The 23890-nt window shown below is 46.1% G+C and overlaps 1 protein-coding gene across 1 annotated transcript in view; it reads left to right on the top strand.

Annotated features, from left to right (window-relative positions):
* Positions 1 to 23890, top strand: part of GALNT17 (polypeptide N-acetylgalactosaminyltransferase 17) — a 430076-nt gene that overhangs the window by 228617 nt on the left and 177569 nt on the right. Inside the window, exon 5 of the mRNA XM_029948842.1 lies at positions 2977 to 3174. Within this exon, the coding sequence (XP_029804702.1) occupies positions 2977 to 3174 (198 nt within the window). The remainder of the gene's footprint in view (positions 1 to 2976; positions 3175 to 23890) is intronic.

The following is a 23890-nucleotide window of genomic DNA, read 5'->3' as shown; positions in this document are numbered from 1 at the left end:
CTATGAGAGACAATATAGGAAATGTGTAATCCTGTATTTTATTTTATATGCCAGTCTACTTTATTGTGAAAAGATTAGAGGTTTAAATCAGGACTTGTGGAAACTTAGAGTAAAATATCTAGAGCTGTTAACTGTAAGGGGTGAAATAGGAATTCTTCAGGGGAGCAGTTGTACTACTGGGCTAATAAACATGGTTAAAACCACCACCTAAGGAAGACCGAAATTTAAAAAAATAAAATCTGCAGATTAACAATTTGTTGGGATGAGCATTGGGTGTTGTATGTAAGCGATGAACCACGGGAATCTAACCCCAAAACCAGGAGCACACACTGTATGTTAGCCAGTTAGCGATAATTGTTACAGCTGTGTTATGGACGTTAGCTGTATTTAAAAAATAAAATAAAATCTACAGATTAACAATCATCTTTGCTAAAGCGAGATTGTTTTTCTTTATGTATTTGATATAGCTCTAGTGACACCCTTGATATGCTCCTATTCCCCTGGGTTTTTTTCTTTCTTAATTTTTCTTTATTTTTTAAATATAATTTATCATCAAGTTAGCTAACATGCAGGGTCTCCAGCATACTCTTGGTTTTGGGGGTAGACTCCTGTGATTCATCGCTTTCTCCCTGTTTTTTAAATCCAGGAATTTTGGTTATAAGTTACAGGTCTGAGGAACATGAAATAATTGTATTATTAACTAAAAACATGGTTAGGTGGTGTCCATTTCAGCAGGGGAATTTAGGGCCACCCAAGGGTTTGAGTGACTGCTCCATCTACAGTGGACTAGGGTGGGGCAGGAGGTGACAGGTCCCGTGGACACGGAATTGGAGGCTGCTTCACGTTGATTCTTAGTATCCTTGCTCTGTTTCATTGAAGATCTGCTTCTGGCTTGAAACTGCAGAAATGGCAAAACGCAGACAATTTTAAAATAACAAATACCAATCAATATTGAAATGAGATACACATGTCCTATCTCTGCAGTCTGAAGTGACAGTACGCAGGACCCCGTCTAGGGCCATTTTCTGTGGCTCAGGGAGAAGAGCCTGGCAGGGCCTGTTAAAGGGACTGCGCCGATGTGACGTCATCTCTTTTGCTCCTAGCCCATTGTCCAAGCCTGCCTTTATGGGAGGGTGGGAGGGGGGAGCGGTTTGCGTGAGGGAGGGCGCCCTCTGCAGGCCAGGTGGTAAAAAGCGGGATGTCTCCAGTGAGAGGTGTAACTGGCAGCAGGAGTGCCTTCCCTCAGGGACTGGGAGACCCCACTCTGCAGCTTCAGAAGCGTTAGCAGGACCCAGGTCTTCTGCCCTAGTGCTCAGTAACCTTCACCGCAGCATCGGGCTGAGCCAAATGCTTCCCTAGACAGGCCACCAGGCCCACAAGGGAAGCGTGGCCCCCACTGTAGGACACAGTGGAGCTTAGAGGTAGGGCGTGAAGCCAGACCCTCCAGGTTAGACGCCTGACTCTGCCACCAGCTGGCTGTGTGACCCGCGGCAGGCAACTTAACCTCTCTGGGCCTCAGTTTCCTGATTTGTCAGATACTGATCATACTTCCCAGGACCGTTGTGAGATTTCCATCAGTCGGCCTGGCCTGTGTGGAATGGTTAGAATGGTACCTAGCATGTAGTAAGTGCTCTATAAATGTCAGCTACCATTAGCTCAGTAGGGAAAACAATGTGTGTTCCAAGATCAGCAAGAGCAACGTGTAGTCAGGGTGGCTTTTGATAAGGTGGTCCAAGGAAGGTACAAGAGCCTAGAGGAAGGAGAGAGCCTTCTTTCCAGGCAAAATCAGGGCAGGCTTCTTGGGAGAGGCGGCACTTGATCACTAAGACTCCATGAGTAACTAGACTTCCTGCCAGCAGCCAAGGGCATTCCCAGAGGAGAACGGCATCAGCAGATGCTTGGAGGAGTGAAGCTCGGAAGCATATCTGAAAGCTGTGGCAAGTCAGTCCCGTTTGGCTTCAGCCTGTACGGCGTGTGCAAAGCAATGGAGGCAGTAAATGGCCCAGGGTATATTTTATTGCTCATTTTAAATAGAAAGATGAGATGAGCCAACAGGTAATTCAATAGCTGGAAATGAAAAGAGATGGGAGGCTGGCCGAGTGTTCTCATTATTCTTCCAAATAATGCAGAGGAATGGGATTTTCACTTGACTCTCTTCCAAAGCCTGAGCTCTGTTCTAAGCAGGGAGATTAATGCCCCAGCTTATGAGAGCCATCTTTTCCTTCTCGAATATGGGAAACGATCCTTTCCTATGTCTGCCTCGGAGACACACACTTCTGGGGAAGTCTGACCATCTGCTTTCTCCTAAGCTGGCGGGGCTGTACCTTGAACCTGAAGCCAGGTCCCTGCCTGTCTCCCACTGTAGCCCCGAGCGGGCAGGCTGGCTGGGAGGCAGGATGCTGCCTGGCTTTCCTTTTAATTAGTTCTCGCCCGCCATTGCTAACCAATTCAATTAGATCCCTTTTAAGAAATCGATTAAAAAATCAATTAAAACAACTGAAATAGTCACACACACCAAGAAGTTAGTGAAAAGCTTATTAAAACCAGACCATCAAGGGCGGAAGTGGCCCATTTTGGGGAAGAAAATTCAGCTCCTACAGAAGAAACCAGAGGCATCAGCTGGAGCCCTAAGGGGGAATGAAAATGCCAAACCCTCTTGGAGCGGGGAAGGCCTTGCCTTGGCTGATGCTGTCAGCACAAAAGAGAGGCCTGGTGCTTTCTGGGGGAGAGGCCCCCACATTCTGAATTCTTGCTCCAGGCCTCTCAGGCCGGGATCCCCCTGGGCCAGGGCGCGTGCCGCACTGCATGATCTGCCTAGGGCAGGTCACTCCCGTGCCTCAGTTTCCATCTGAGCCCAGGCTGCCCGGGGTCCATGCTGTAGCTCCTGTTCCGTCTCCATGGTGCCGGGGTCTGTGCCAGCTGGGGAGTGGGCACACTTCCGGGGAGAGATTTAACTTCTGCTTCCCTGTGTTGCAGGGCCGAGCCGGTCCTATCCCGAATCCAGGAGAACCGGAAGCGAGTGATCCTCCCGTCCATCGACAACATCAAACAGGACACCTTCGAGGTGCAGCGCTACGAGAACTCGGCCCACGGCTACAGCTGGGAGCTGTGGTGCATGTACATCAGCCCCCCGAAAGACTGGTGGGACGCCGGAGACCCCTCTCTCCCCATCAGGTCTGTGGCAGGCAAGCTCTTGGAGGCCGTTGCATCCCCAGATCCCGGGGACACAGGAGCCCCGGGGAGAGGGAGTCTAGGGGGGACCACCTGGGGTGGACAGATGTACAAAAGCTACCTTAGGACTTCAGGGTGTCTTACGAGCGTGGTTTTCTCGCATTTTGCATTTTCTGCATTTTGCTTCTTTAGCTCAAGTTTTAAGGGCAGCTCATCAAACCAATACTGAGAGACCGAAATGACCCTTCCGTCTTCACCCCTGCTGAGCTGTGTCGAGGAGCCGTGCGTTCGAAAGGTGTTCATTCCTGGGGCTTTCTCATACCCACAACCTTCCCTCTCTCCTTTTTCACACTATTTGTGTGACCCCAGGGGCCCCTCGAGGGCCTGGGGCAGCTCTGCGTGACCCTTGCCCAGGTCTCGCTCTGCTGCCCCCAGGGATGAGGAAATCAGTACCCCCCCCACCTGGTGCGTCTGTTGGGGGCTCGAATCTAAAGGATGGTGGACGACACAAGTTGATTTTGATGCTGTATTCCTGTCCATGGCTGCTGTGACAAATTACTACCAGTGTGGTGGCAGAAGGCCACGCAGATGTAGTCTCTTCCATTCTAAGGTCAGAAGTCTGAAATGAGCTTTACAGAGTCAAGTGTGTGTGTGCAAGGCGGAGGTCCTTCTGGAAGCTGTAGGGAAGACTCTGTTTCATGCCTCTTCCAGCTTCCAGAGGCCCTCTTTCCTTGGGTGTGGCTCTACCCCATCCCTCTTCCTCTCCTACTGTCTTCATCACATGCCCATCATCTCTCTCTGAAGTCCCTGCCTTTGTTGCTATGGGTCCTTGTGATCGCATGTGTGGTCCGCGTGGATAATGTGAGACACTCCCCTCACCCAAGCTGAATCACACCTGCGAAGCGCTGTTCCCCGTGTAAGGTAACATTTACAGGTTCCAGAGATAAGGGTGTGGATTTTTTTGGCTGGGAGGGGGCATCGTTCAGCCCACTGCAGATGCTCTGATTTTTAACCAAGATGGTGCCCGAGTTGTCTTGCGGGGCTTTCTGTGAGTTCCGCTAAAAGGCCAAACAGTCATGGTTCTGTCTTACGTTAGAAGACAGGGAGGAGGTTTTCTTCGCTCGCCTAGGTTTTAAGGCGGTGTTTGTTGGCATAAAGGGGGAATAGCAAGAAGGAGCTGTGGAATTGGATGAGAAGTTTCTCCAAGTAGTTACGAAGTTCTTACCTGTAGTGTTTTGAATACCTAAGATGCCTCATGTTTCTTCATTTTCCTGCTCAATGGAAAAGTAAAGAATTAATAGCATTAGAGTGGAGCTGCCTGTGGCAAATTTGTGCAACTTCCTTGTGATGTTTGGGGCCGGTACCTTCCTCCACCGGAGATGCCTCATGACTCAGTCTCCATCCCAAACTAGACATTAAGGGTCCTTGTGCAATGCTGCAGCGCCACACTCCTGGATCCTTGCAAATAATTAGGTAGACTCATCACTGAGGTGTTTTCTGAGAAGCAAAGGATATTAAAATTTAATGGGTGGGATACCACCTCATGTCCATTAGGATGGCGACTATGAAACAAATAAACAAAAAAGCAGAAAACAAGTGCTGGCAAGGATATGGAGAAATCTGAACCTCTGAGTATTGCTTGTGGGAACACAAAAGCATGTAGCTGCTATGGAAAACAGTGTGGTAGCTTCTCAAAACATTACAAATAGAATTACCCTGTGGTCCACCCATTTCATGTCTGGGTACGTACCCAAAAGAGTTGAAAGCAGGCTCTCGAAGAGATATTTGCACACCCATGTTCACAGCATTATTCACAATAGCCAAAAGGTAGAAGTCACCCAAATGTCCGCCAACAGATGAATGGATGGATACATCGTGGTCTATCAATACAACAGATTACTCAGCCTTAACAAAGGAAGGAAATTCGGACACATGCCATGGCATGGATGAACCTTGGGGACATTATGGCAGTTGAAATAAACCAGTTATCAAAGACAGATACTATATGATTCCACACATAGAAAGCGCCTAGAATGGCCAAATTCATAGAGACAGGTAATAGAATGGTGGCCAGGGGCCAGGGAGAAGAGAGGGTGGGGGGTTATTACTTAATGGGTCTAGAGTTTCAGTTCTGCAGGATGAAAAGCGTTCTGGAAATTGATTGCCCAATAACATGAATGAAATGAACACTCCTGAACTGAACGCAAGTAGTGCAACGTCCCTGACACTCTGGGAGGCTGACCTCCAGCCTTGACCAAGAAGAGAATGGGGGTGTGATGGCAGCGTTAGCCCCATGAGGGAAAGAAGTAGATGCAGTGTAATGCTGTAAGATGTGCAGAAAGCATAGCTATTCTCCATGGATGAAAGGCGCTAAGCAAAAACGTAGCTTGTATTTCATGAGTTATGGTAATATTAACAGATAATTAATATGCACTTAAAAGAGATTCAAGAAAATAGAGTCGTGATCATGAGTCATTAATATTACATGTATCTCTGATGCACAAAACAGAATCCAATACCAATGATGTCTTTTTAATGTATCCTAACTTATGAAATGCTTAATTTGTTAAGAGTTGATGGAGATACTTAATTGAAGGAAGGATTTTTTTATGGCCCTTCTGATGCTATTATGCAGATACAATGTGAGTTCTTAAATGGTGGGACATGGAGGCTTCCCCCTCCCCACTGCGATTCTAATATTTTAATAGTAATATTTTATTCTGGCAAAGGATGGGGTGAGGAGAACATTTTCACAATCCAAATGGCATTAGTCTGGATGAGGCTATAGATACTGAGTCTTCCCAGCAGATGACATAATGTAGGAGACTTTTCCATTAAGAAAATTTATATCCTTTGTTTTACTTCTTTCCCTTTTTTGTTTTGTTTTGTGTTTTCTCCTGCCTGGTAAACAGCTTATTTCCCAAGTTTTAGGTGAAGAGAGTGCACAGATGCTATGATAGAGAGTGAAGTCCAAGTATAAGGGTGGGGGGTGGGGACTGAAGAGAAGGCAGCTACTATCAGCCCTGCCCCATGTGATGGTGCTGGGGTGGGGGGGCGGGGTCACAGGCTGGCATTTGTCGGGCCCTCAGACTTTTAAGAGAAAACACAAGTCCAGATCATTGCATGAAATCTTCTGACTTCTAAATGTTGGCCAAAGAAAAATGCCTCTCTTTCAAAGCTCTGAGGGAGACCTGTATCGTTCCCGGGACCACCGTAGTCCATGCCTCTCATGCTGGGAGCCCTGGGTACCATGTGGGTGAGGGATTTGAGGACAGTGTGACTCAGATTTTTGGAGCTTGAGTTAAGCCATGTGTGGTCCCGCTGTCACCTCCATTATGTCGCTTCCCTCTGCGGCTAAGATTCTCCAGTGAAAGACCTTAAGGAGGCCTGACCCCATGCTCACCTCCCAGAAGAGGGTCTCAATCTGTGTCTTATGTGCTGATTTTTCTCCAAAGTGACATCATGTCCAGTGTCACATCAGTAACCTGTCATCAGACCAGCAGGTTTTAAACGTTTGCGTTTCAAAGGCCTTTTGGATCATCTAATGAAAGGCATAGATTGTATCAACCCTGAACACATACAAGCAATTGGCATACAATTTCACGCAATTTTTATGAATGTGTTAATGGTCCACAGGGCTTATGTTAAGAACCAGTGCTAGGTGTTTCTACTTGGCTCTCTCACTCAGAAAGTTTTGCTTTCCTGTTCTTTATTACCCACTAGACTATAATGCTTTAGGAAGCCAGGGCTGTGGCTAGCTCACAGCTCTATCCCCAGTGCCTAATTATTCCCTGGTACTTAGTAGGTTTGCTGAAAATCTTCTAACGAATGAACGAATGGGTGAGTGACATCTGAGGCTCTGAAGAGAGGTCAGGACTAGCGATTAGATAGTGAGATTGCCCAGAGGTCCATTAGAGGAAGACAAGGAGAACCCCAATATTTCTGATGGAAGGAGCCTAGGGAAGGGTGACCGACCAGTCATGATGAATGGTCAGAGAGGTATGGGGATGACCAGTGGAACCCCAGACTTAAGAACAAGAAGACCTTTGGGTTTTAAGGGATCAGCTCATCATAGCTTTGTTGAAACCATTTTAAGGGAGTATTGGAGTCTGAAGCTAGTTGGCAGTGGGTGGGGGAATGAATGGGACATGAAGTATAATGCAGATTATGCTTCTGAGATGTTTGGGGTAGACTCAGAGAGGTGAGTCGTAGAAACTACGAAGGAGGGTAAAGAACAAATGTTGTGTTATTTATTTACTTATTTATTTATTTTTAAAGTAATTTTTAAAAATGTTTATTTGTTTATGAGACTAAAAGAAGAGGAGACAGAAAGAGAGAGAATCCGAGACCCTGCACTGTCAGCACAGAGCACAATGCAGGGCTCAAAGTCCCCATCCGTGAGATCATGACCTGAGCCCAAATCAAGAGTCAGACGTTTAGCCAACTGAGCCACCCAAGCACTGGTCTTTGTTCCTTTTTATAGTGAGCTTTGATAATGACCACCTTGAAAGTGGCTGCAGGCCAACATTCCTTCTGGGTCCCCTGTCTAGGTTCCAGGATTTGCATACCTTTGTCCTGCATGGGAGGGAAGAGGTGACTCCCCGCACACAGGGCTCCTGCCCTCTACCTCACAGGCCTCTTTCCCTTTGCTAAGCCTGAGTCAGGCAGCAGTGAGGACATTTCTTGTTGCCGGCAGCACTGACCACTGGGCTTGGGGTCAGATGGGAGGATCCCCACTCACTCCAGGGAGCACCTTGCTCCAGGGACACTCTTCTGACACAGCTCTCTCCTAAACTCCACTTGCTCATCAGCCATTTCGTGAACTTTCTACATGATCTCCTTGAAGATGGGATCTGTTGTCTGAACATCCTCTTCCCAAATGAGGACAGACAGAGTGCTATTTTAACACAAGGCATGTAGTTGAGGGCGCCTGGTAAGGAGAGGGAAGGTCTGAAGACATAGGAGGGAGGGAGGGGGCTGGTTGGGAAAAAAGGACTCTGCAGAGCAGGGAGGGGGTCAGGGCCAGAACACCAACAGTAGTTTGGTCTTGAAGAGCAAGAACAGCGAGCTCATGCTTTGTGACCCACATTTTCCTTGGGAAAGAGGAGGAGAAATCATCCTTAAGAGTGGGGGTTACAGGAAGGTGATATAGCTCTGGAATGATTTCCAGAAGGGATAGGGATGGGTGAGCCGACCAAGAACAAAGAAGTCACTGATGGTGGTTTTAAGGGTCCAGGAATATACATTCAACAAATTTTCCATGAGAATCCCCTGACCCAAAAAAAAGCTACTGTGAATTCAGTTGTACTTTGATATCCATTCAAGTTTTAGTATTTATAACATTATGTGCGTATACGTGAAAAATAGTAGCAAGAATAAGGACGAGGGGATATCATCGATGTAGCCTGGAGGTACCTGGGTCGGGAGCACCATGAATTCGTGGAAACCTAGCTTAGCTCAGCAGTGTTCAGAGGTGTGCAGCTCACAGCTCGGGAAGCACTGATCTTTACGGTTCTTTCCAGCTATAAAATCCCGTGACTTTTACCAGGAGGCAAGGGTCTGAGGCGTCACCAGAGATGAGACGTTTTACAGCACATTGCTTTCAGGGCACTGTCTAAAGCTGAGTCAGGGACCTGCTGGGAGGTGCCTGCTGGCTCTGTGTTAGGTGACCCTGTAATTAGTGGCATTCCTCATTAATAGCTAATTCAGGCTGATGATTAATAATTAGCAATCCTAAATCCAACATATAATCTGGTAATAATTATAAGGTATAGGAGCCATTAGAGGCTGTTAGATTCTCAGTTGAAAGGGCTGTCCTGGATGTGTGCAGTTGCTGGTATCTCAAATTCTATATACAAGTGTATATAAAGGAGAAAGTTTTATTTTTTTCCCTCCCTAGAGGAATATGACTGGCTTACACAGGGGAAATCCTTACGTGAAGAATCAGACTTTCCTAGACTTTTAGCTAAAGATATCTTCTCTATGCATCAGCAGATATATTTTTAGGCATCAATTGTGTGCTCAGCGTTGTGGGAACTTCAGGAGGAGACGGTGTTGGTAAATGACATGATCCTCCTGAAGGAGATCATAGGCTGGTTGGAGACACAGGACCCAAGTGTGCACAATCGCCCCTTGGCACAGGTAAGTTAGTGCATTTATGGGAGGAAAGGAACTTGTGAGACAGGTGGATGGGAGAGCTCTTAAACACCATAACTAATGTTGTAATTTTCTAGGTGCCGGGCATTAATCTTCTGCTTTACACATTGCAAATCCATTTGCAGCTGATCCTGGCCCTTGGAGGTGTTACTGTGATTTCTCAGGCAGGGCTGATAAAGCATGAGGGTGAGCACTTTGCCCAAGGTCACACACTTAGTAGGACAGGAAGCTGGGGTTCTGGTCCAGGTACCTAGTGTCCCCACTCTTACCCATTGTGCTATCTGTCCTGGGAAAGGTATGACTTTTTGGGCCTTGCAATCAGCATGGATATGGAAGACAACCCCATTAGAGGCCCAGTCGTGAAAATGGGTGTGTTTGGGGTTCCAAACCACCGTCAGATTTGATGATTCACCAGGAGGACTCACACACCTCAGAAAAGCAGTCATGCTCATGATTACCAGTCTGTTATAGCAAAAGGGCACAGATTAAAATTGGTGAAGGAGAGAGATGCCTAAGGCGGTGTCTAGGAGAAACCATGTGTGAGCTGCGGGACGTCGACTCCCACAGAGTTGCGTGGATAGTGCGTCGTGTCCCAGTGGTGATAGGTAACAGCAGGTATGAAGCATAGTCAGCTCACCTGAGTCTTGGCGTGCACGGTCTGTAGTGGGGGGTCAGTCATGTAGGCATGGAGTGCCATGTGAGTACCTTGGCTACGCAGTCTCCAGCTCCCCACACCCAGAGCTTAAACTAGCATGGTCCAGGCACTCTTATCAGGCAGGACATCTGGAGGCCTTATTAGTTATCTCTCCCCGGGCCCTGGCCAGAACCAGTTCTCTCTTTGGGACGTGCGGGGTTTGTGCAACCCAAGTCCACTGAGTTAACTATTAGCCGCACCGCAAGGTTGGGGTATTTTGGGTGTGGTGAGGAGGCTGAAGTAGGGACTGTGCATTAAAAAGGAGAAGAAAGACGGGAGACCAAATAGATCAAAACGGGAAGTCCGTTTGATGGAGAGTTCTAAAAGCCAAGCAGAAGAGGCCAGACTCAATCCAGTGGTCCAACGAGGTGGATTAAAGCTGGAAAAAAACACTGGTTGGGGAGACAAAAGTCGAAGAGCAGTTGTCTAGCCCTGGGGAAGGGGCAGGGAGAGGAGAGACTGATGATGAGTACAGGGCTTTTGGGGGGAGCGATAAAAATGCCCTAAAATTGATTTTGGTGATGATTGCACAACTCTGTGAACATACCAAACACTGTTGAACTGTGCACTTTAAATAGATGAATGGAATGTGAATTCTGTCTTAGGAGCTGATGGCCATCAGCAGGTGGCCAATCTTGCAACAAGATGAAGACCGTTGGGTATTTTAACTTGGCGCCTTGTCTTGTGTGGTCCCCCTTTCAAGGGAGATAGCAGGGTAGCACAGAGCAATTAAACTGGGGTCAAATCCCAGAGCAGCAGAATTGTCATAGAGTTGCAAACAGGGATTCAGAAGATGAGGTGCATCCTGGGCAGAAGGTGACCATCTCACTGAGCCAGGGCCTCATCCTGTTGACCAACCTGGGTTATTTATATGATGCTGGCCAACTGCAGCATGTGTGGGTAAGGACAGATTAAAGACTATAGTGGTTAGGACTTCCCTTTGGGTCTAGAAAAGGAGACTCATAAAAGGAATCTAGCTCCGGGGCTGTCTGAAGTCTGTCCCAGTTCAGAAAGAGAAAAATCACAATGGGAGAGTTCTACCTTCTTTCCCCGCCTTGCCATCTCCCAGTAACGGAGGAATGACCTGTTCGATTTTGTCACCAATAGGGTCTGTGTCATTAGGCAGGTCACTCTCCCCTCTATGTAGACGAGGTTGTCATTGTCTTATCCATAAACCATAAGCAGCGTGTAAAGGTATATTTTTCCAGGAGGAGACAATTTCCCTAACACAGCTTTGGGTTCCTCTGATGAAAAGCACTCATTGTAAACTCTCTGAGGTTCCAGCAGGAGGTGTCATAGGTAATCAGTCTCAGTAAAGAGTTTTACTACAGAAGCAAGACATGAGGCAATTTACAGTTAAAAACAACAACCTTCCACAAAACTCAGCTTGCTTTCCTATGGGGCCAGTCCCGGAGGAGCCCAATTAGTTGATAGAAGGCATTGGTTTGGTCAATACTGGTCAACCGTGGGGTTTCATATCCCTCCGCAGGAAGCACTGTTCTGAATAGGATCAAGCCTAGGGGTTGCCTCTTTGTTGCATAAGCCTGTATGGATTCCTAATGGGTATACACCTCTGTTCCAAGCAGGATAGAGGATACTCTACCTGTGCTTCTGTCCTTTGCAAATTTATCCACGTTTGCACATTTTTGAGGCCCCAGATGAGAACGGAGTGAATGAAAATGATCACTGCAGAAGCAATGAATGGGTGCTTGTCCTGTAAGAGTGTCCAGGGGAAGACATAGCCACTTCTTTACAGCATTTGCTATGTGGTCAGACACTTAGCTGAGAGAATGTCTAGTCGTGATCACAGTTGATCAGGACTGTGATGAAGCAGCAGCATCCCTACCTTTGTCACTTCCTGGGAAAACAACCCATGGGAAAACAGGATGGCACGTGTCTGCTCCACCTAGCCATCCACCAGTGACCGCAGCCTTCTTGCGGTGCTCAGAGCCAGGAGTGGGCACTTATCAATGACTCCGTGTGTCTGCAGCATGATGGGATAGAGGGATCATTGCCCAGGATCCCAAGACCTATTTGGGGGCCAGATTTGACTCCCGGCTTTGAGCCTCAGTTTACTTGTCTGCAAAAGGGCTAGATGTGCCCCAGACCCGTTCTACGAGACCTCAGAAAAGCTGCTTTACCTCTCTGCACCTTAGATTCTTTAGGAAACGAGGGAAACGATCTATTTTATAGGATTGTTGTGGTGATTACCTTACCCTTTTCTCTGTATAGTCCATTCATACACCTCTGAATGGTTATGAATGATGACAACAAATAGTCTGCTCATGGATCAGCCCTACTTGGGATCCCACAAATGGAGCAGAACCCTAATGAACTAGCAGCAATTTTAATGAAAGGGGGTTTGCCTAGGAAATAGAAGAGGCCCATGGCCCTCAAGTCAGTCCTTTCTGGGAGGCCGTTCATCACGAGACGGAAGTGTGCTTGCCCCTTGGTGAACACGCCGCTTTCAGGTGAAATGAATGGTATTTCTTGACATCACCTACGTACCTTCAATGCCAGCCTGGGTAGATCAGTTTTTATCTTGGTGTGACACACTGATATCGCTGCCGGATGCCTCTCTTTTGGAAGCAAAATTCCCAGGCAGTGCCCTGGAGCTACAGCAAACCTGTGCAGGGTAACTGTTCTCTGCGATGACAAGTAGAGGCCCGCCACCATCAACCAACATGTGTTATGACAGCTCATAGCAGCGAATGGGTAAATCTGAATAATGTTGGGAAGGCTTTCCTCCTCGCTTACAAAGAAGGCTCTGTGTGCTGGGCTGCCAGACAGTAGATAACTTTCATGGTAAATGTAAAGGCTTTAAAAATAGAAGATGCTTTGCCTCTGAGTCAAATGCCCAGTTCTTGCTTTATTTCTGGACTTAAATAGGGGAGCAGCGGTACCACTAATTTTGCCCAATTGATCTGGCGGGCTTCAGGTTCCTTCTTGGTTGGAGCTCGATAGGTATGACTACACAAGGAGTGGGGAGGGGGCAGACTAAGGCCATTATTTGGGTAGTTTTAATTCCCCTTTTCTAGATGATTCCAGAAGGTGCCATCTTCTAGTCTTGCATATTTTTCCCTTCTCCTGCCCTTTCCTGCCACCTCCACCCTCAAAGCCCAGAGTAGTTACAGAAGACTCTCCGATTGAGTTCGGAGCAGAAAATTCCCTTTCTTCCTTTTTTCCCTGCTGTTGCATTGTTTTCTCTAAGGTGCGGTTTAGAATTCTGGCCCACCCTGTCCTGGGGCATTATTGTTTCTCTGCCCTTTTTTAGGGTGTCTTCTGGATGAGATGACTGAGATACAGATCCTAACTTGCTCCCCATCCCAGGCAGCCTTGGCCATCCTCCCAGCTCGCCGGTGGCACTGGCTAGAGTTCACCTCCTCCGCAATGGGGTAGCTCGGATCAGGCTTTACCAGTTGCATGTTTGTTACATTTGAGGCACGTTGTGGAGCCTAACCCCGATCTGTGTTGTCCTCTCTTTTGTAGAAAAACAGGAACATGCAACTTTTATTTCTCTTAGACGGGAGAGAGCAAGTAGAGTTTTCTGTTAGTGTCTGGGAAATTAATTGAAGTACTGACGCAGAGCTGTGGCAGGCGTCCCTGCCAAGGAATGAACTTCCAGCCGCCTGGCGGACATGGATGACCATTTGCTGTTACCTTAGTGGGCCCCGAGGGGTGCTTCCTCCTGCCGACCCTGCACGGTTTCCCAGGCTGCTCGAGTTTTACCCAGACCTTGCCAAAGTCAGGAAGTTCGGGTTGACACTGCAGCACCTCTCTGGAATTTAAGATTGAAGTCTTCGCTCATGTGGCTGCCCATGTGCCTCTAAAAATAGCTTCTGCAACCAGGCACACAGGAAGTCAGGGGCAACGGGCCGCATTTTCTCCCAAGAAGTCCAGGCTCCAGGGTCACTAAACCCCTCGGGTCACACATCCTCATAGCAGCAGAGAGGCTGTGACTAGCTGGCTTTACGGCTGTGGACAACAGAAGTACAAGTACTGTGTGCAGAGCAGTGGCCTTTCAAAGCCTTTTGAGAACCGGGCAGTGTGAGCTCTCTGGCAAAGCTCAGCCACATGGGGGGTTCTTTATACACCTGGTAGGGTGCTCCAGTCAGTATTTTGGAGTTTGACTTCTGTGCGTGAAGTTCAATGGACCCCCAGGTTCTTAAGAAGTTTCACTTAAAGGAAAAACGAGAGCGATGTTCCTTGAGTGTCTTTTGTGAATGTTGAATTTCCGACGGGGGCGGACGCCGTGGCTTGCAGAGTTTTGCAGACGGAACGAGCTATAGGTTGAACTACTCCTGTGCTGTAACCGGATCTGAGGTTTCAAGTGGAAAAATGGGCTCTGAGAGCCACTCTGGGTGAGTGAGTCACGGCTTTTCACGCTAGAGGCCGGCATCATCTCCCCGCCACCAAACTCAGCTCAGGGAAGTTTGTGAATTTATGTATTTACCTGTTTGCGGCCGCTCAGAGAGGTTTATAGCAAGTTTGCTTTTCGCCTGCATGGAGACCCATACTGACAATAACTCATTTTTTTAATGTCTTTATTTTGAGAGAGAGACAGAGAGTGAGCGGGGGAGGGGAAGAGAGAGACACAGACTCTGAAGCAGGCTCCAGGCTCTGAACTGTCAGCACAGAGCCTGACGCAGGGCTCAAGCCCATGGACTGTGAGATCAGGCCAAAGTCAGACGCTTAACCAACTGAGCCACGCAGGCACCCAAATAACTCTATTTTTTAAGTTTATTTATTTATTTATTTGTTCATTTATTTATTTATTTATTATGAGAATGAGAGAGACAGAGCAAGTTGGGGAGGGGCAGAGAGAGAGGGAGAGAGAGAATCCCAAGCAGAGACCAAGACGGGGCTTGAACCCATAAACCGTGAGATCGTGACCTGGGCCAAGATCAAGAGTTGGATGCTTAACCAACTGAGCCACCCAGGCGCCCATACAAAGAACTCTTAATCTGGGAACTACTGTTACTTCCATATGGACCACTCCCAACAGTGACTGATGTATGTTATTATGAAACAAATGGATCAAAAGGCAATGAAGCCAAAGAAAGGCCATTAACATGCATTCTTCTCACCTTGTCCCTGGCACCCTAGCCTCAATGAAACGCTCTGATGTGGACATGACTGATAAAAAAGCACACCAGCCATTAAGTTGTTAGGGAATTTCTTTAGTGTCTTTCAAATGTCGGGCAGAGAAGTGCAGAATATCGAATCCTTCATTGATGTACCGGCAAATAGGTATTGACCCTTTACTATATGCCAGGCTCTTCAATTCAGAAGTCAAGGGACCTGCCGCTGGGTTTCAGTTATTGTCCCTATGGAAATGCTGAGTCTCCTCCAGAAAGAACGCTCAGTCTCAGACGGTGTGTGGTGTGGGGGAAGAATGGGTGTGGAGACAGGTGTGGGAACAGGGTGGCACAGGTGGTGACCAGAAGCCTTGGGGTATCTGTGTGTCTCTTCTTCCCTGGGGCAGTGTCCCCACCCTGCCTGGCAGCTCCTGGCTCGGCCACAGTTGCCGGTGGAGGACTCCAGCCAGCCCTAATTTCGAGCTGGCCTCTTGGGTTGGTCAGGGCCCATCTGCCTTGGTGGCCTGGGACTTGTGCTGGTGGCAGACACCTGAGCATGGTCATCTTTCCCCCCACCCATCCCAGCCTTGGCTGCAGGCCCATCTTGCCTTTAGGAGAGACCCTTGGGTAACCGCCCCCTTCCCTCCAAGGGAGCGGGCAGCCTGCCCCACGGCCACACTGTGCCCTCCTGTTCCATTAGATGAGGGGAGCCCCAGATGGATACAGGCCACCTGCGGGGCAGGTTCCTTCCACAGCCACCATGGAAAATGGAGGCAAAAGCCAATCTCCCCCTGGAGCACTTTGCTCCCTCTTTCTGGGCTGAAACCAGGCACACATAGCTGCTCATCTCCATCCTGCCCCTGGCTCCTTCCCATGGGACCACAGGCAGGAAAGCGCCGACTTTCATTTAGAGCACATCTTCCCGCCCCTTGGCATTGGCCCCAGTCCTTGGCTTTAGTGGAGAAGAGGGTTTCCCTCCAGTTGTGAGAGCCCTGGGCCCTGCTTCCTCTGTGCTGAGCATCGCTTCTGAAGGAGGCGGAGAAGGCATCAAGAAAACTCTAGAGCCATCTGCCTTGCAGCGTAGAGCAGCGGAGCAGAGGTCATGTAACCCGAAGGGGGAAAGCACGAGGGCGGTTTTCAAACTGTCACCTGTGGCACACGGGCTTTGCCTTTTCTGGAGCGAAGAGAAGAGTGTTTCTGAAGGATCGTTTCCCTGAGGCCCTTCTGTTCCAGGTCCTAGAGGACAGCTGGGGACAGCAGTGATGACCTCTGTCTTTCCCTAGCTTGTTCATTCCCCAGCTCCTCGGAGATCCCCGCCCTCCTTTCTCATCTCATCTGCAGACCTGGGCCCCACTCTGGTCCTGGGCCCCAAGGTGGCTGACACGGAGGCTCAGTGGTGATCCCGGCCACCACGACGCGAGCTGAGAAGCAGTGTTCCCCCTCCTGAACCCTCGGCCACCCAGCATTCCTGCAGCTCCTCCTCCTCCAGGAAGCCAGTGCTGTTCCCTCAGGCCTCTGTTTTGTCCCTGAGGCTCCTGGAGTGGGGTCTCCACATTGAGACCGTCAGCCCCAGCAGTGTGCTCTGTCCCAGAACGCTGCTTCCTGGTGGCCACGGGCCTGTCCTTTGGCCGGTCCCTCTCTCTGGGCTGCTCCCACTGGGAGTCCTAGGCTTCTGGAAATCATTCCTGCTAAGCCTACCTGGCCTGGACCCACGCCTCTGAATCCTCCTTCTAGGCCAGTTTCCTGCGTCCCCAGCCCCAGCTCCATGTCTCACTTTGGATTTCTGCTGACCCAGTGGCTAAGCTCTGATGGGAAGTTGCTAGAACTTTCATTTGGCCAGAGGGACTGAACTTCTCCAGTCTACCTATGGGCTTCTGTGGCTGGCATGACTCCGTTCCTGGACTCCCAGTGAGCACCTCGACCCTTCCAACCCCCCGTTTTTGTGTATCCCCTTGAATATACTCTCAGGCCTCATAGTGGCCAAGAATGGTCGTCTGATGGATTGAGAATGTTTACATGACCAGGGCATCCACGCCGTCCTCTGCCAAACCCCACAGCATCTCAAAAGTAACTGTGCACAGGAAAAGAAATCCCTGATGCTTACAGACATCCCTGCAAAACGGGAATTTTTGCTTGAAGAAACTCGAAATTGCAGAGACTTCAAATCCAAAAGAATATGAGGGGGGAGGAGCAGAGGCTGACAGCCATGAAATTAGAGCTCTATAATTTGTCTATAGGCATTCAGGAGGGGAAGAAATAAGAGTCATTTTCTGCTCTGCTTCTAATCCAGATGTTGTCTTGCCGCCCAGCAGAGAAGAACAAGGACAGTGGTGAGGAGACTGGGGAATTTGAAACTCACACTGTCAAAATACCTTTATTATTATTATTATTATTATTATTATGGACTCCTTGTAAATTTAGCATTCACTGTAAAAACTTCAAAAGACAAAAAAAGTATTAGATAATCACTCATCATCATACCACTGCTAACCATGATTAATATTTCATTAGGGCTTCACATATTTTAAATTATTTTGTACTTTTATGGAAACTGTATATGCCTGTGTTTTAGAAGTCTGATCTCTATTCTGCAAGATTCTCTTCACTCTCTAAAGGGATGACTCTCTACTTTTAAAAATGATCCTTTTTTGTCTACCTGTCTCTCTCTACATAACATACTTCCAGGGCTACTTGTGTTTTGAGATTTAGGCATGATTTCTTGACTTCCTACTATGGAGGATGAGGTAATAGCTCTTTATCACTCACCCACGCCTACCTCTGCCACATTTTACGTGTACTTCACATCTCTTCCCCACCCCCCATTATAGTTACCTTGTAATTTCATTTATTTCATTTAAAAGTATTTGTATTATTATGGTAACATACTGCTGATCCCCATGGTAGATGTTGATTATTTCCCCTTTCCTGCTCAGCTTTTTCTTTTTCCTGTACTGATTCATTGTCTTTCTGTTTGTTTACTTCGTTTTCTGTATACTTTTCACTAATTCGACTTCAGACCCTCTGCCTCTTGTCTGAATTACCTCTCAGTTCTCTGAGCCACGTGAGATATTCTGTCCAGTTCATCTTTTTGAGGAAAAGTCTCAAGAGTGCTCAGGCCCTTTCTACTGGGACTGTCTGGGCAACACAACACAGATTCTAGGGTTCCCTTGGCCTCTCTCCTGTGTTCTGATCTCATGTCTTTACTTTCCTGGCTTACTCCTTCATTTTAGTGATGCATATCCTCAAATTTTAGTCCTTGCATGTCTTAAAATATCTGATTCAAGCTTCCCACTTGGAATGATTTTTCTTTCAGATTTTGAAGGCTGTGTTCTACTGCTTTCTGAGTTTCAACATGGCTATTGGGAAGTTCAGAGCCATTTTGACCTTGGTTCTTTGAAGGTGACTTGTCATTATCTCTTTAGAAATCCTTCTATCCCAGGTATTTTTAAATTTCATGATGATCTACTTTGGGATTTACTTTTATTTAATGTGCTGGGTGCTTGGTAAAACTTTCCAATGGAAACTCATATTTATTGTTGATGTTTTTTATGCGTGCATGTGTATCGGGGGGGGTGTGTTTGTTTTCATTTTTGGAACTAGTTTTATTTGGGTGTTATACCTCCTGGGCCAGTTCTCTAATTTTTTTTTATCTTTACCCTCCTATTTTTCATTTTAGGCCTTTTGACTATCCATTCTGGGACGTTTTCTTAACCTTATTTTCTAAACTTTCTGTCTCTGGTTTTGTATTTTAATTTTTAAGTGTTTTTATTGGTTCTCTAACTCATCTGTTGTTACAGCAGCCAGTTCTTGTTTTATGAATGTGATATATTCTTTAATTATCTGAGACTGTTAGTGCTATTTTTTCAAAACAAAAAGGCACTGACATCTTTCAAACATAATATAGAATCAAAGAATCCAGATCCCAAATGGTATACACTAGTGTATTCTTTTTATTGAAGTTTCAAAATCAAGCACAACCAATCTACAATGTTAGAAATCAAGATTGATATCTTTGAGCAGGTAACCACAGAGTAATGACTAGGTGAACATACAGGGAGATTCTGGGAGACTGGTCCTCTTTGGTACTTGGCGTGGATGATGGTTAAATGGGTGTGTTCAGTTTTTGAAAAGTGACAGGGCTGAACACTTGAGATTTGTGTGCTTTTTAAAAAATGCTCTACTCCAGTGAAGAGTTTTTATTAGGAATGGCAGCTGGCCACATTTCTGGAGTCTTTATAAGTTCTAATAAGGGGCGCCTGGGTGGCTCAGTTGGTTAAGCGTCCGGCTTTGGCTCAGGTCATGATCTTGCAATTCGTGGGTTCGAGCCCTGCATTGGGCTCTGTGCTGGTGGCTAGCTCAGAGCCTGGAGTGTTTCAGATTCTGTGTCTCCCTCTATCTCTGACCCTCCCATGCTCGTGCTGTCTCTCTCTGTCTCTCAAAAATAAATAAAAAGCATTAAAAAATTAAAAAAAATAAGTTCTAATAATTTTTGTTGACTTTCTTGATTTGATTTGATTTTTCAAGATAGAGCATAACAGTATAAACAAATAAACATAGCTTTGCTTTTTTGTTTCCTTTCATTATGTTTACTTTTTTTATGGCCTCGACTAAAATTTATAGAACAATATTAAATTTGATGGTGACGGCTTAATGAAATGCTTAAGTATTTTCACCATTATAATTAATATTGGATGTTTGTTTTAAAAAGATAACAGGTTCAGGAAATTTTATTTCTAATTTTGTAGGAGTTTTTCTTGAGAATACATATTTAATGTTTTCACATGGCTTCTTGGCATTAATCAGTGTGAATAATTTTTCTCTTAATTTATTAATATTTTGAATTGTATTAATAGATTATCTAAAATAGGGTCATATTTGTATTCTTGGCACAAACTCTATTTGGTACTGGTGTGTTAGTTGCTAGTATTTTTTGTTACAATTTTCAATCTCAATTGATTAGTGACATTTGTATATAGATAGCTTTTCCTTCTGATGGTGTACCTGCTGTATTTCTTTTTAAAAAGAGCCTTCTTGAGGGGAATCTGGGTGGCTCAGTCGGTTAAGCTTCTGACTTTGGCTCAGGTCATGATCTCACGGTTCATGAGTTTGAACCCCATGTCGGGCTCTGTGCTGGAGTCTGCTTCAGATTCTGTGTCTCCCTCTCTCTCTGCTCCTCCCCCTCTCACACGCTGTCTCTTCGAAAATAAAAATTAAAAAAAAATTTTTTTAAAGAACCTTCTTGAATATAATTCATGTCCTACCTTTTATCCATTTAAAATGTATAATTAAATGAGTTTTTAGTATATTCACAGAGGTGTGCAACCATTACCATGACTTTAGGACATACTCATCTCCCTTAAAAAAAATCATTTATTCGTTTCCTCTGACCCCCACAGCCGTCACTCACCTACTTCCTGTCTCTATAGATTTGCCAGTCCTGCACATTTCATGTAAATGAAATAAGTGGTAAGTTGTGACTGGCTTCTCCCACTTAGCCTGATGTTTTCAAGGTGTGTGTGTGTGCTGGCTGACTGCTTTAACGATGAGCATTGTACATGCTTGGAAAAAAAGACAGACTTTTCCATTTTCTCTTATGCTCTGTGCTACTTCAGATTGCATGGTATTTTTCTATTCCTAAAAAAAAAAAGACAAAATGACAGAATTTATTTGTAGTTACAATCTGGGTCTAGTGCTTTTTTGGATCGTAATCCTGGATGACTTTTCCAGGATTTTAAGTGGCCGGCCTATGCCAGTTTTCAGCTCTGTCTCAGAAAGCTTTCTGGATTGACGTCTCCTCCATTCATTTGTCATTAAGACATTAGTAAAAGCTTCTTTATGGTTGTGGTCAAAACCCTTTTAAAGTCCTAATGGCATTTGTGTGGTTTTTTTTTTCTCTCCTTTTAAAATTAGATTTAATTTTATAATCTATTTAGTTAGCCTTTTCAAAGAAACAGCTCCTGATGTATAATTCCTCTCTTTCCCCATATTTGATTTCTACATCTTGTTTTGTCCTTTCCCCCTTTCCCTTTGGTTTCTTGCTTTCTACCCTTTGAGTTGAAATCTCCATTCATTTATTTTCCTTTTGTCTTGCTTAATAGCAAAAGCATTTAATGTTATGTGTTTTCCTCTGAGAACAGACTTTGCTACAGCTCATAAGTTTTTATATGTAGTGTTAGAATTGTCACTATTTTCTAAATAGTGTATAATTTCAGGTTTTATTTTCTCTTTGATCTGAGAGCTATTTAGAAGTTTTTTTTATAACTCAGTGGTTAGATTTTAGAAATGTAAACATTTATTCTGAATTTCTTGCTTTAACTGCATCGTGGTGATTTTTTTTAAGTATTAAGGTTATTTTTGAGGAAGGCTTACTCTATGATCAACTTTTTTAATGGTTGTTGGGAAATAGGCTGTGTTATGCAGTGGGTAGAACATGGGTGTGCATTTCTCAGTTATTGGTACTGGCCTCTTCACGTTGTCCCTGAGGACTTCTGTGAGCTGGGCTGAGCAGGGATGACGCTCTGTCCACCTTCTATGCAGTGTCTCGGGAAGGAGGATCTCTGGGAAGCACAGGCTCTTGGGCTCTAGAACAAGCATAAAAATCTTGCTTTTTTTTTTTTTTTTTCTGGCAAGTTCTGTTCCATGAAGTGTAGTCATAGTATTCACTCTGCTGAATCCTGGGTAGCTTTTTCTCAATTTTCCTCCATCTGCTTTAAGATGACTGCCAACTCTGCCTAGACCCTGGCCCTCAATTCTCTCACTCCTCGTATTCTTACTTTTCTGGCCATCGTTTTCTCTGTTCTCACTCTTGGTTCAGTGCGTCCCAGACTGCGAACTCCGTAAGGGTAAGAGTCATGCTTACCATATTCGTTATCACCTCTCTAGGGTGCAGACTCCTGCCTGAAACTCAGTAAGCAAACGTTTTGCATGCATTCAAGTTGAGAGTGGCTGCCTGGGTTGGTGGGTGTGCCAGCCAGATTTCATTTATGCATCATTCGTACTTATATTCCGGGTTGTCCAGCATTCTTCCCTGAGTGATCAGCAAACTTGATTCCAAAATGCACACTATTGGCATTTGTTTTTTCGTTTGCTTTCTGACCTTTCCATGTAAGATAGCCTGGTGGGGGTGGATGTGGAATGGCTGGGACACAGCAGCGTGTGTGGGTGGATTTCTGTCTTCCTCTTCATTTCTGTTTCAACTCTTCCATCAACGCTCTCTCCCTTTCTCTCCAAATCCCCGGTGGACGCCCAGTGTCTTGATCCAATTCCTTTGGTCAGTGTCAGCAGACACACACTGATTGGCTCCTTCGGCTTCTCTGTTCCAACTCCTAACTGGGCTTTCTACGTTCCTCTTTCTGCCTGCACCCTCTCTATGACTTGCTACTCTCCTATAAATTCATTTATGCTGCAGCGTTAAAAGATCATATGACAATAAGTTCTATGAGTATTACAACTTTTGGGGTTTGGGGTTGTTGTTTGGGGTTTTTTGAGTTTTAATAAGAGCCTTTATGCGTCTCATTTATTCATTCAGCAAACATTTCTTGAACGTCACTGTGATTAAGGTGCTGTAACCAGACCCTGTGGGACCAATGGCGGCTCTACTGCCAGAGAAGATGGCGTCTCTAATGCTTGCGGTCCATGCTCCCCAGCTGGGATTGGGGAAAGGGCTTTCCATCTGGACCCTCAAATCCCATTGGGCAAGCACAGCACTGAGCAGGTGATGACTTCTCTTTAAGGAGTCATCCTGATGGCCTAAGAGAACAAGCCAGACTTTTAAAACCAAGTAGACCTGGGTGAAACCTTGGTCCCAGGACTTGTCAGCTTTTGGTCCAGTTCATTTCAGTGGGTCTCAGATCCCATGAGAAGTCTCAGGAGACATTGGCGCCTCTTTGGCTTCCATGGAAGTTAAGGTAGATGACGTGTCTGACTCCACCGACCCGAGTGTGGGCCATGTTGTGGGAGCCGGTGGACTGTTAGCTCTTCTGTACACTTCTGAAAATCAAGTGCCGGGCCTGGCAGGAGGAGGGATGTTTGTGCTATTGCATTTACATTTTAAAATAAGCCTCTTTGTAGAAAGGAGCTAATGACATTTTATCTCAACAGCAGGCAGAAACAGAAGGCAGGGCACACAGCCACCCCCTCCCCCCAGCTCTGTGAAGTCATGCTGTGTTCCCCAGGAGGGCCTCTGTTCTCACCTCCCCCCATCCTGCTGGGGAGCAGCAAAGCCCAGCTTGAGGGCTTGTCAACGACCTGCTGCCAGGCTCTGTGGCCCGCTGATCCTTTTCCACCACCCATGCGGTGGGACTCCCGATCCTGTCTACCAGTGGACCAACAGCTCATTGATCTTTGGTTGCTCCAGGAATGGAGAAAGTGGAGCTTTCCCATTGGATTAAAAGCTGCATGGAGCAGTGGATGGGCAGGTCAGACGCCCAGGTGGAGTTAGAGAATTCCGTCAAATAGACAAGGATGTCCCTGTCGGACCACAGCACTGGGGGCAATAGTAAACTACCATGAGACTTCTCTTTCTTAAGTAGAATTTTTGGCCACAGATGGCAGATAAAAATAAATAGAAACTGTAGGGGAGGAAGAATCTTCTATTCTTCTAGGTTCTCAACTAGGAGTCCTGTAATTAAAGATAACAAGGAAAAATTTTTAAAAAACAGAAGCTTATTTACATATGTATCTCTTATATACCTGGGAGAAATTTGAGGATGGGTAAACTCAGAAATGTGGCTTAGAATTTGGGCTTAAACGCCATGCTCTGTTCAACTAAAACAAAGTAAGAAGGGTGTGG

The sequence above is a fragment of the Suricata suricatta genome, chromosome 8 (genome assembly GCF_006229205.1).
Source record: "Suricata suricatta isolate VVHF042 chromosome 8, meerkat_22Aug2017_6uvM2_HiC, whole genome shotgun sequence".
In the NCBI taxonomy this organism is placed as follows: domain Eukaryota; kingdom Metazoa; phylum Chordata; class Mammalia; order Carnivora; family Herpestidae; genus Suricata; species Suricata suricatta.
The sequence above is the reverse complement of the archived record's forward strand: the minus strand, read 5'-3'. Positions and strand labels throughout refer to the sequence as shown.